At 38.0% G+C, this 13,979-nt stretch overlaps 1 protein-coding gene across 1 annotated transcript; it reads right to left on the bottom strand.

Moving 5' to 3' along the window:
- Positions 1 to 422: 422 nt before the first annotated feature.
- On the bottom strand, positions 423 to 4,768 carry LOC143215998 (3'-5' RNA helicase YTHDC2). Its single transcript, XM_076438688.1, has 6 exons — positions 4,450 to 4,768; positions 3,728 to 3,935; positions 3,466 to 3,659; positions 1,302 to 3,393; positions 830 to 1,216; positions 423 to 747 (listed from the first exon to the last, which is right to left on the bottom strand). The coding sequence occupies exons 2-6, from the start codon at positions 3,922 to 3,924 to the stop codon at positions 438 to 440; spliced, it is 3,180 nt and encodes a 1,059-aa protein (XP_076294803.1). The 5' UTR covers positions 3,925 to 3,935; positions 4,450 to 4,768; the 3' UTR covers positions 423 to 437.
- Positions 4,769 to 13,979: the final 9,211 nt, after the last annotated feature.

Genomic DNA, 13,979 nt, shown 5'->3' with positions numbered 1-13,979 from the left:
ATCGCGTTTTGCAATATATCAACGTTACGTATTAATAATCAGCGAGATGCAAATGATATTCAAGTTGGTAGGGACACCCTGTATAGTGATAGGTAGCAGAGCTGGGCATTATTCGAATACATTTTTATAACGAATGAAATTTTATTTGTTACTCGTTCATCTGTTATTTGATCGCAGTTCCTCCATTGTTATTCGTTATTCCTTCATTCGTTACAAAGTAGTCCGAGTCGGCCCGAATCTGCCGATTAGCGACACCGATCGGAATCACAGTTCGTAGCTGCCAACCAAAGTCGTAAAGTAAGCGTCTCTCGAGCGTATTCGTCTCACTTTTGATCTAACTAGCGATCAAGAATTGCGATACTTTGTTACTTACCCTACCGATATTGCCGAATTTAATCATTATTTGCGATAATGATTTACGTTATTCGTAAATAGGTTTATTCGTTGTTCGAAATAACTTTTGCCCAACTCTGATAGATAACACAATAAACAAACTTACATTCTGCTTCATAAATTACATCCACTGATAACCGTGCTGGTCCACAAAACAATGCTACTGTCAGTGGATTAACCATCGTGACCATTTTCACGTGACAAAAACGACCTGTGCGACTCATTTCTTCATAGAGCAACCATTCGCAAGGTAATGACTCAACATAAGGTGAGTGTCTCTGCGAAGATACCATCTTCGATTTTGGACAATCCCTCAGGGTCGACGATGGATGTAAGAATACCTTCACTTCTTTTCTGCAACAATAGTTTTGATTGATGATAGACAATAAAAACGTTGATGAAGTCTTACTATTACACATAAAAGTGTACAACGTACTGTGTTCTTAACTGCATGTGTTCCCTATCCACTCGTATTAAATTCGGATACAGACCAGCAGTTAAGGCTGCTTTCACTACTGCCCAATTCTCTGAATTCGAATTTAAATCTCTGATATCACCTGGGCCTCTTGCCCTAACAAATCCAGATGCACGAAGCTGACCAAGAAGTTGTGAACGCATTCCAAACACCATTTCCATCACCGCGGCAGAAATAAAATTTTGCTCGCAAAACGAACGCTCTTTACCACCTGCACGTGCGTTTTGCCAACCTTGAAAAGCGCGTAGCATAACCATATGATCAGAATACGTGTTAGTGGCAAACCTTTTGCGAGCTGCGGTCACAGCTCTTTTCTGTGATGGCTGCGAAGGTAAAACAAAGGGATCCCTGTAATTAATTGTTTAATATATATATCATTAGAGCTCTGTTTACTTGAACAATATCATTTTAACGTTGATCAATTTTTACGTACTTGTAAGATAAACAGCATACGATGGTTAAGACAGGATCCAAACATTTCAAGACAACAGAGTACAATAACATTTTACCAAGTCGTGGTTCTACTGGTAAATCAAGCAAATGGCTTCCCAATTCGGTCAGATCTTCCCATGGGTCTAAAGCGTCGATAGTTTTTAGTAATTGTACCGCATTTCTTGTTACTATGCTAGTGGGTGGTTCTAGAGCTCGATCCAAAAATTCAGCAATCGGTGTGTTTCCCGGTGCCAGGTGTTTTGTGAATAAACATAATTCTTGCAAAGGTAATCTTAAAATTTCTGGAGTTTGATAAGGCTGCATGCTGTCGTATCGAATCGACGAGAATAAACGATAACAAATGCCTTCCCTACATCTTCCTGCTCGACCCTTACGTTGTTTAGCACAAGCTTGAGAGATCCAATTCGACTTAAGCATGCACACTCCTGATAGAGCATCGAATGATTTTTCTTTAACTTTTCCCGAGTCGATTACATATACTACATCATCAATTGTAATACTTGTTTCGGCTATGTTCGTTGAAAGAATAATTTTTCGAGTTCCCTGGGGACTTGGCTTGAATACTTTCTTTTGATCGCACGTTTGCATATTCGAATGAAGGATATATAAAACATATCGTAAATTCTGAATCATTTTTTTTTCTTCGTTATTTATCTTTTCTCTCATAGTGACGATATCGTCGTATCCTGGCAAGAATACCAAAAGAGAACCAGGAGGCATTTTCAAATGAATGTACAGAATTAATTGTAACAGAAGGTCGTAATTAATATTATCGTCATCAAATGTGTGATGGTAAGCAGCTAACAAAAGTTTATCTTCCTCTGAGAGCGGGGCATCTTTTGTCTGTGCTATAGCATCATCTTGCACTGAATAATCATAAGTTTTCATATAGGCTTCTATCAACTCGGCGCATTCTGTTTGATTCATATTTTTCGCCCAGTCTAACGCAGTCCACTCATTGGCAGCTCGTAAATTTAAATTTGCACCTAAATTTAAAAGTTGTTCCGCTGTGTTTATGCATCCCCTACCCGCTGCGACCATAAGTGGAGTTAAAGATGTTATGGAATGTTGATAGTCCACAGAAACATTTTCAGATAGTATGAAATATAAAAGCTGCGCGAAATTGTCTTCACCACCACATAACCATGCATCGCAAATGCTTTTATCCATTTCTTCTATTAACCGAGGTTCTAGTTTCACTTTCTCCGGAATAGATTCGCATTGTTGATCTAAAATTGGAGCAGGCAAGAAAGATCTTTCGCTCATTGTACTTGAACTTGGTTGCTGAGGTTTATATTGAATCCAGGACTCTAAAACTTTACGCTCATCTTTTTTGTTCATGAGTTTCTTCTTCGAAGTAAGCATCTCTTTCGTCATGTATCCAGTCATTTTTAAAACATCTTCAAGGAAGTATGTATCCACATCAAATACTTTACCCATTACACTAATGACTGCACACTTGCTGAAATATTTCACAAAAATGCTAACGTCCATCGTAGCACTCATAAGTATGAGCTTCAGAGAGCTATGCTTCATCTGCGCGTCTTTAAGCGCAATCAGAAGTAAATCACAAAATCTATCGCGTTCGTGTATTTCATCTACGATAATATGTGTCACTGTACTTAAAGCAGAGTCACCTGCCATAAGAGTTCTGAGTAATACACCGTTCGTGCAATATGTTAAAAGAGTTTTCGGAGCAACTCTACTCTCGAGTCTTATTTGATAACCAAATGTTTGCCCGATCTTTTCATCCCTTTCAAACGCTACTCTCTCAGCCACGGAAACAGCTGACAGTCTTCTTGGTTGAGTGCAAATAATTCTACAAGGTTGATGTATCTGTTGGCAATGTTCGAGTATGAATTGAGGAACTTGAGTAGTTTTACCACTACCGGTTTCACCTCCAATAATGATCACATCATTACTGTTCAATGCATTAATAATATCTTCTCGAACACTAAAAACTGGAAGAGACTTGCGAAAGTTCAGCACATCGAGATTAGTTTTTAGTTGCGGTACTTGCGACACACTGTTGTTTAACCTGCCCATAGCTTTAGTGTTTGTACTCACAGAAACTGAAAATGACAAACTTTCTAATTACTGAAAATCTGATATAAAAACCAAAGCTAAAAAAATAATATTAGTACCATCTGTATTGATAGGTCGCTCGCGCTCAACAGGTGGTAGTAAATCTTGACATTCTTTATGATTTAGAGGAAAGCTTTGCAGCAAATTATAAATACTTTGCCTCGATGTCTTTTGCAACTTTATTACAGCATCAGTTTGTACTATAGTCGAACCCTCTCTCTTGTAAACCGTCAAAAAACGATTAGGACCTTTACTGTTGAGAGAAAAAAAGAATTATGAATTTTACCAGAATGTACACATATATTATGTTTTCTTGCTTACCCTCTACTTTTAGATTTTAATCCAAGATCCAAAACAAGTCTATGAATATAGGCTCTTTCTTCTGCCGTATAAGACGATGGAAAACCTAATTCCTTCTGCTCTGGTGTTTCCAATAATTTTTTCAAAGTTAAGTTCACTGCAATTCGTGTGTCCTCCCCAATAGGAAGAGATTTTTTATGAAATTTTTGGCGCGACATCGTGATTTTTTCTAGAATCCAGAAAACCTATATTGTAATTATACTATAATTATATTACTCCAACAAGTAAATAACTTTACAAGCCAAGCTCAATATTAACAAAACAAACGTCTATACGGAATCAGCAATTACGAAATTTTTGCATAATTAATTCATATAGTATATATAGAACATTTTCGAACATTTTATTGAGTCAAATAGCTGTCATTGTATAATGCATGTAAGATTTAAAATATCAGTTGATCAGCCTTAAGAATTCAAAGAAGTGGTAAATTAATTTAAGATGATGGTGCCAAAACGGAGTGGAGGGGTCGAAACTGTAGAAAGAGGATTTTCAACAAAAAAATTCGAGCATTCCTCAAAGTTTTTCCGTGGTATTAAAAATCTGTATGTAATAAATAATAAATTGATTTACGATCTCGATTATCTCGAGGCCAAGATTCACTAATCAGATCAACTCACAACGCGTTAATAATGATACATCTTCACACATTTTTTACCTCCAAAAAGGTGTTGTTTACTCACAGAATTTACACAATCTTGTTGAAGGACATTAGGATCTTGTTTGAAGGGTTTCACGAGTTATGACTAATATTAAAATGATAGTGCTGAACGTTGTGTGAGATTTTCATAAAATTTTTCTTCGTAAAACGTATTAATTTCAAACAACAATGATCACTGATAAACATTCAATATTCCCTTTACATGGTCGCGTTTTGGTGACTCCACTAAACTATTGTCGATTTCTATCTATCCCCACCACTGCATTGTATAGTCTGCTGTGCGCAGGTTTGGAGAAAGAGAAAAAGCGTAGAACAACGAAGATGAAATGAAAGCAAACGAATATCGTGTGAAGCGCCCAGTGTACTGTGTACAATGTAAATACATATACATGTACAACAGTATACCGCGGTGAGAGTGAGAGGAGAAGAGCTTTTCGAGACAATAGTATCATAACATCAGTACTGATCAGTACAGACCACGGTGCATTATACAGGTGTTCCGAATTCAATCAGAAAAGGATGATATTTAGGTCGTATTTCTCTAGCGACCGCTAGAGTGCGTACGGGCATACGATGTTCGGCTTCGGCTGTTCGGCATTGTTCGGCATGCACAGTAATGCACACAATCTCATCCACACACGTACATGCAACTTATGCTCGTGTGCACTCTAGAGCTATCTATCTAATAGATAGATAATACATAGGTAGATAGTATTCATCACAAAACGTCAACTTTACAAAGGTGCTTAGTCGGAACACCTGTATAGTGCACCGTAGTACAGACATTGCATCTTATGGACTTTTTTGTCCAGGCTTTGGGTGGCTCTAAGCAATGATGAGATATTGTGCAAGATTTCTCGCGCATGCTCGTCCAAAACAGTAACATAGGAATAGACCTGACACCTTATGGGACTTGGTGTCCATAGGAATCTGTAGTACCGACACCTTAAAATGCCAGTGATTTTAGCGTCCTCTACGGTTTGAGAACGGTGAATTCGAAAACTAGAACCAATACGAATCGGGTTCGACTGTTCGACTGGTAAAACTTCTACAGCCAGTGCCGGATTAATCCAGCACGGGGCCCGTAGCAAATGTAACCAGGAGGCCCTATGGTTTGCACGATAATATAATAAAACCCAATGAATGGTCTTTTTTGTAGCAAAAATATCTGCGAACGATATGTCTACAGCGTTGTCAAGTTTAAAGTACGCAACGTTGTCCGATTATGAGTTTTCAATACATCCGAAAATCATCGGATGAGTGCAATCGCGAAGAGGCTCTCTTCTGCCCGTTCGCCGTAAAGAGAGCGAATACGCTAATAAGAACGACAGGCATTGAAAGATGTAAGAATCCTTAGATTTATTGCAGTTAGAGGCCGAAAATCGTGAAAATCTGCAATTTTTACAACCCTTAAACGTTTGTAGCTCATTGCAACGTCGACCAGTGTTGTGAACTGGTACGGGAAAGCGTCACTGAAGTACAAAATCGGGTACCTTGGTCGCCTCACATAGCTTCGCAAAATCTTTCCTTCTCGATTTTCAAATATGACGTTTAACATGCGTATGTTATATTAAAATTTGATGTGTATGTACATGTAATATATAAATATATTCTAATTGAGATCTAAAATTGAGATATATGTGCGTCGTGTGGTCGTGCGTCATCCGGTTTCCCGGCAGTAACAGTTCGCTCCAACTTGCCCCACAAGCTACGGACTGTAGAACGCAGATACGTTCCTGGATTCGCCGCGCATGCGCGAGTTTTCCCATACCAGTTCACAACACTGAAGTCGACCGATCTTGACGAAATTTTCAAAATATGTTTAAGTCACGCAGATCTACAGAACGTGTTTTTTAAATTTTCAATATAGGCCCACATAAAAAAGTTGAAAATGCAACATTTATTTTTTTTCAACAATTCCGATCCATTGCAATTTCTGAAAAAAAATTTCTTTTCACAACCTATAATAAACCAATTGTAACTAACTTCTCAAAAAATTTCAAATCGTATATTCCAATATTAAAAAAGTTGTGGTCTTTTTTAGAGCGTCCAAATATTAATTTGGGTCACTGTATGTATACATATACAACAGTACAAAAAGGCCCAGTGATCTTATTGTGTTTGAACTATTCTTTTATAAATGAAGGTGAGCTTCAATTGTTTAAGTGGAATATATTTCTTATATCAAGTGGGGGGAAGCGTGTGTCGAGACAAAAAGGTTACACAAGATCAGAAGTGGGAAAAACATTTCGAATATTTCATACAAATGTATTTACAGGTATGTATACTTTATTGAGAGACGAGGCTACAGTAAATGTTCAATAGGACTTCCTTGTGCATGAATGCTGTATATTTTTAGTAAAATGGTGTAAAAGTAATAAAGGGTTTTTCACTAAGAGCGATAGAACTTTGAATTGAAATAAAACGAAAAATAAGTCACATAATCTAGTACTCACTGCTTTATTTTAAAGTATATTCGATGTCATTATACAATGTACATGAAATACAGTATCATATAAATGACTACCACGATTGCGTATGGTGGAGTGAATACGACAAACCCAATTTTCGATGACTCTGGCACATAAATCAGGTCGTGTCTCACCGATATCATGAATTATGTTTGCTTCAAGATCATTAACAGTTTGTGGTTTATTGGAATAAACAAGAAACTTAACATGGCCCCACAAGAAAAAGTCTAATGGTGTCAAGGCGCAAGATCTTGGAGGCTAATTGACAGCCGCATTTCTTGATATAATCCTATCGTTGAATTTCGATTTCAGTAAGGCGATAAATTTTAATAATTTCAACGCGTTGAGCAATTGAGGTATCTATCCATGATGACTTGCTGAGCATTACTGAGTACAAATAATATGTAACATTAACAATTGAATAACGAACATGACGCGGCTGTGACAATTGAAAGATCTATCGCTCTTATTGGAAGACCCTCCTTTAGTATTACTTCTTCTAGCTCCTTTTTAAATCTATATAAAAATTTAAATATATATTAATATTTTTATCAAGTAAGTGTAACAGTTACTGTTTACGGTGATTTGCAATTCCAACAGAGTTGCCAAAAATCCGGAGTTGCATCACGATGGACTTTTATAGGCAATTTGCGAGCGGCTATAAAATGCACTTGTTGCTTTCGAACATAAAGTAATTAATATTCAGGTGTATAAGTCTCACCATAATAATTTGCAGCGAGTATAAAAGAGGCAACTACACCGTAAACGATACCCCTAACTAAAAATAAGAATCGTCGAACCAAAAGGCCCAGGGGATGTTTTATGGTGTGTCGTTGCAAGGTGCATGTATTGTATGTATACCTCCAAATCGCCAAAAACTCATTGGGGCATAAAATTTTCGCATTCGACCTCGTGTACGCCCTGTCGTCTGCCGAGCAAACATCTACCTACAAAAGTAATTCTTTTACACGAAGGACAGCCTTCTAAGAAACTCTGTATTGGTTTACAGCATTACCTGTCGCGAGGTGCACCTTGCGGACGCCCGAACAACCGTAAATCGTATTCAATAACACGCCCAGCTAAAACTAACCACCTTTTACATTTTACAACATTCTGCGCGACCTCACTTATAATATCCTTCGAAAACAACGTTTCTTCTGTTCTTCTGGATAACGTCTCGTACAGTTTCACTGCATTTTCAACCGTCTGAAATACAAATTTTATTCAAGTATTTTACTCTTTCCGATTCAAATCATTGGCAAGCCACTGAGAAATTATCGTACTATTTTCATGTCCTTTCGCAAAAGTATATGCAGAACAGTTTTTGATAAGAAAATGTATACATATATAAATTATGTATGGAAAATTAGAAACGCTTCCCTATCGATTCGACCTCTCACATTTGATCAAAAGAGATGTATAAATAATCCAGTATCAGATTTCTATATCGAATACAACTTTCATCTGATACTAATGACACAAGTTTAGTAGGATTTTTTAAAATATCAATGTAAGATAAAATTATCATGCATAGAGGATGAATTATTATTATTATTATAAATAATGAAACGTAGAATTCATTCCATCTGTTTTATGCTGTGCTAAAAATACTATTATTTAATTAAAAATATTCGTTATGTAAATTAAAATTTTCATACCTAATTTTCAAAAAGGTAAAAAGTAAAGTTTAGAAACATTGCTTGTAGTAAAAATACTACTCATTTTTATTTATACATAAAGTGGCTCCCACTAATATTCGGACACTCTTAAAAAGACCACAACTTTTTTAATATTGGAATATACGATTTGAAATTTTTTGAGAAGTTAGTTACAATTGGTTTGCTACACAGCGTGACAAAATTTTTTGAAAAAAACTGCAAGTTGTCGGAATTGCCGAGAAAATACGGAAAATTTAGAAAACACGTTTCGTAGATCCGTATCGATCAAACATATTCTGAAAATTTCATAAAAATCGGTCGACGTTGTAATGAGCTACAGACGTTTAATGATGATAAAAATTGCAGTTTTTCACGATATTCGGCCTCCAACTGCAGTAATTCCAAGGATTCTTACATGCAAAAATAAAAAAGGCATTTTTTAAAACTGTTTTATTTGGCCCCTTAATGAAAATTTAAAATATATGTTTTGTAGATCTATGTTAGTTATACACATGCTGAAAATTTCATCGAAATCGATTAACATGTATACACGAGCTACAAGCGGTTAAAACTGTCGTTTCAAAAAAGAACGCTGCATGTTACAATTTCAAAAAATTCGAGTTTATGCATTAATTGAATTTTACAGTATAGGATTTACCAGATAGGATTTACCAGAAAAAAGTCATGAAAATAAATTCAAAAGGCTCAAAAACAATGCAATTTAACCAATGTCGTATGTCGAAGCATTAGTGATGAAAATGACAATATTTAAGATTTAAATGACAATATCTCGAAAGTGAAAGTATGTGACATGCTGCGTTCTTCCTGACAACTACAGAAAAATGGTGAAAATATATCGTAGTTTTACACGACTTTTTGATCAGTTTCTGCTTAATATCCACAGAATCGTACATCTTTTCTGATGCGTGTCGTTTTTTTGCTGCGTCAACCTATTCCGATGAAATTTTTAGCATGTGTATAACTAACATAGATCTACAAAACATGTATTTTAAATTTTCATTATGAGCCCAAATAAAAAAGTTTAAAAAAATGCCATTTTTATTTCTTGCATGTAACCTTGTAAATTATAATATTTGAAAAATTTTTGTTGCACATCATTTCGCAAACCAATGCTTCTAATTCAGTGATGAGCAACCCGCTGGCCCGCGGGCCGCATTTGGCCCGCTAGCAAACTGCCTGCGGCCCGCCGGAATCCGGCACAGCGCGACGCGCAACAAAGTATTTAATATTGCGTTCGTTGCTGATTGCGGCCCGCGCGTAGTCTTATGTTTCCACTTTTGGCCCACAATACGCCGCGGGTTGCTCACCACTGGTTTAAAGCGTTGCGCGCGGAATTTAAGTCCCCGATCGAAAGGGAAAGGGAGGAGGAAAAAAGAGAGGAGGATAGGCAGAAGAAGAAAGAAGAGGCAAGGTATATTGCCTCGTCGAGAAGAGGCCTTGGGGCACTCAATCTCTCTGTCTCTCTTTCACTTTCTCTTCTCCCTCCAAGCCTCTGTATTTCTTTCTCTTTCCTTCTCTCCGTCTCTCGCGTCTCCTGCTCGCTGCTTCCGTTTGTTTCCCTTCAGCCTTCGTTTTACGCCATCGTTCTATCTCTCTCCCCCTAACCTCCTAGCTCCGTCACTCTCTTTCTTTTGTCATTCTCTCTCCCTCTCTCTCTCTCTCTCTCTCTCTCTCTCTCTCGTTCCCTCGGTACGTGTCTCTTGTAGAGCTTAGTGAAACGAAGGGCACTTGGCATTCGGCCATCGGTATGGAACTCGCGCTAATGGCTCGGACTCTTGGACCTTCAGAGGAGCGCAACATTGTCTTAGCCGAGCCCTCCTCTCGCCCTTCGCTCTTTTCCCAAGAATTCTGCGTGCACGTTGTCCATCTTTTCAACGTTCTCGCGGGCAGGCTTATTTATATATCCGTACCTATTTCATGCTACCTACACCCCCTGCCTCCGATTTTCCGCGCTCTGTTCCCTTGTCCTCGTTTTCCTCTCTTTCCCATCCCCGTACTCACTACTCGTTACTTCCACGCTGGTTGTTTAGCTTGCAAAGCGTAATCAACGATTCTCGTAGACGTGCTTTTACAACCGACTGACTTTGACGAGCCGTTTTTTGATACCAATACAGAGGGGTCTAGGTCAAGACCGATTACAATACCGTGAATCGAGAGTCGTGTAAGGCAAATGACCCCTTTGTCGATCGTGTAAGGATGTGACTGTTTATTGTAATATGCGTACATTAGCAGTAGATGTACACCGAGAGCAAGAGAGATGGGCAGTCATTGATTATTTTGTAATTATTTTCGTAATTGACTATTCAGAATAATCTTGGTAATCATAATCATCAATATGTTGAGTGCCACGTTGGTCATATGCGAGTAATACAATTCTACAATTCTTTGTCTGTCTACAAAATTTAATTTGGTTACAAGTAGTAACCTCTGTGTGATAAGCACGGCTTCGGAGTCGGAGTCGGAGTCGTGGAGTCGGAATCGGAGTAATTGCTGATCACTGGAGTCGGAGCCGGAGTAAGAAAAAGCTATACATATACATCGACTCCCGGAGTCGGAGTCAGAGTCGAAAAAAATATATCGACTCCAACTCCAACTCGAACTCTTTTGTTTATAAATCATTAATAGATATGTATACATAAATAAATTGCTAATATTCGATCTACAGTATAGACGTATTGTATATGTATACATACATATGTATACCTCGGCACTATGTAGAGGGGAAACAGTTAAAGTTATGGTAGTAGTATTTTCTAACTATTGTCTGAAAGTGAGAAAGAGTAACAGTCGTGTTGTGTTGTATCAGAGTTATCTGTTCCATATTCTTAGAATTTATTACAATATTTCAACTATTTATTCAGTTTTATTACAACTCTTAATTATTTTGAGTACACATTTTTGCAATTTGGAAAGTCGGAGTCGGAGTCGGAGTCGGATTCGGAGTCGTAGGTAAAAAAAAGAGGAGTTGGAGTCGGAGTTGGAGTTAAAAATTTTTTCTACCGACTCCGAAGCCCTGGTGATAAGTAAACTTTGGATTTCATGCATTCATGGTAAAAATGAATAGATCAAGCAGAAAACAGTAAAAACATCAGATGCATTTAAAAAACAAGTAAAACTTCCTGTTGGAAGCCCTGTTTATTCAAAAAGGATGAACTTTAAGTGTTTATAAAAATATTTTAGAATCATATATTGTAAAATACTTTGTGAAAAATGTTTTCCCGAACAAAATCAGACATCTTCAGCGTAAAAGAGAGATTTGTTTACTCTCATTTATTACAATATGATCTCGAGCAAAAGATCACTTCGACATAATATCGTATACATATGTCTAGAGTGTTGAGAAAATTAAATTTATAAAATCGATTTTTTGTACAAACAACGTCTAAGCAGGTTCCGTTACATGGGACAGGTAGTTTCAAGCACCCCAAATAAAAACATATTTTTTCCAACGTCCTCAATTGCATTTACGACAATTCCATTAAAATTACGACTGTATTATTCCCAGGTCTAAACTCTAAACGGGTTAAACCATACGACATCACTCACCAGCTCCGTTACCACCCCTCATAGCCAGGGGTGCTCATAAAGTACATTTCCGAAAACGAGGAATCGTCTCCCCGTAAAACGTCAACGATTCGTGTCCTCTAAACGGGACAAAAAAAAATGGCGTACAGAACTACACTCTGGTTAAGGCCGTCGCGTCGCATCGAGGGGGTATTCGACTGTTTGTGTTGATGCACCTGTACCTGTACCTACGGAACGGTGCTTACTACCTGCTTGTCTCTGCGATGGAGCGTTCATGAAGAAAAGGCCGCTTTGGTCGGGCTGGTCAGCGTTCGGAAGGGTGGCGACAGGGATGAGAGAGTGGAGAGGAGAATGGTGCGGGAGAACAAAAGGAAAGTGGATAAAGATGGATAAACATATAATGCGCACGAACGGAAGGGTTTACGTGTTCCCTGAAGACTGACCGATCGGCAAGGCTGAATGGCAAGATTGGAATTGTTGAATCGTGAAAAACGACTCACGGCGAAGACGGAGGATGGTTCGCCGGCGGATGGGGATGCTAAAGGGAGAGAAAGTAACCGACGAGGCTATGATACGCGCTTTTCTTCCAGATCATCGATAATTGCATCCTCGTAATACGGACAAGTATTCGGTAAATATTTGAATGACGTATTGCGGCACATTGAAATTGCTAGATCGTTTCCTGATGGAAGAAATAAATGATTCTCATCAAGCATAGGCTATATTGTTATCTGCCCGCTCGAATAGTATTGATGTTTGATCGGCAGAAACTCAGGATATTAGAAAATTTCGCTGCACCGCGTCTTGGCTTCGAACTTGCGATTGTTCAAGGGCCGGACCGAGGCGTATTCGGTCTGTATACACAGTCGTAATGGCGCCTCTTCTGGGAGCGTAATCTGCTTCAAATATTGTGGAATTAACACGTTCGCTGCCAACGAACCAGAATCACATTGTCCATAAATGTCGCACAAAGACACAGTGAAAATAGAAAATCAGATTGCAGTAAAAATTGTTATTCACCATAACAAAAAAGGTTTTGGATATTTTTTATCTTTCATTATTACTGGGAGTTTGAAGTATATTAATTTATTAATTGAGAATTCAAAGCGAAAATATTGATAATCCAACTTCAGATCTATTAATAAAAAACAATTAAATGCAAATTGTAGTTTAGTATCCACTTATATATTTTTCAAAGATTGTAATAGGTAATAACCTTATACACACTAAACGTATCATTTATTTTTAGTTGTCTCCATCATTTGCTGTAAAAATTTTATTCATTTCAACTCTTAAACATCCTGATACATATTTTGCAGTTCCTTGTATTACTAATATTATTATAGAGTTTTTGTATGACATTGGATACAAGCGAGTGTGCAGTTCCAATGACGAAAAAGTAGTTTTAAGTTCATCAAGAAGGTTCTACAGTGTCAGTAAACGGCTGCAAGATGTGGACAATTTGAAATGATGCCTGGGCAGTAAAAGACTTCTCAGGCCTTCTCCTCTGGTTGCAGGAGGGCGAGATACACCGGAGACACAACGAAAGACAGAAAGCACACGGATGCCTCGACGGAACCAGGATTATAAAATTAGTGTCTAACGCACGAGGCGCAGTAACGGTGTTGCACGGTTAACAATAGGGCAGGTAAAGGGACGAAGAGGCTGAATAGTACTCACGAAAGGTCGAGTGCATCCCATTGGGGTGTTTGTACTCATACACGAGCACCTGATTACCGATGTTCAACGTCTTACCTACGTTCACGAAACAGAACCGGAAGCCTCTTGTGCCACGCAGAATTGCTTGCTCATTGCACCAGATTCTTCGTTATCTGCCGTAAAATCCCCCTTCGAATGCCATCCCGTCGTATGAGACT

The sequence above is a fragment of the Lasioglossum baleicum genome, chromosome 2 (genome assembly GCF_051020765.1).
Source record: "Lasioglossum baleicum chromosome 2, iyLasBale1, whole genome shotgun sequence".
Lineage (NCBI taxonomy): Eukaryota > Metazoa > Arthropoda > Insecta > Hymenoptera > Halictidae > Lasioglossum > Lasioglossum baleicum.
Note: the sequence above shows the minus strand (reverse complement) of the source record. Positions and strands in the feature narration are given on the sequence as shown.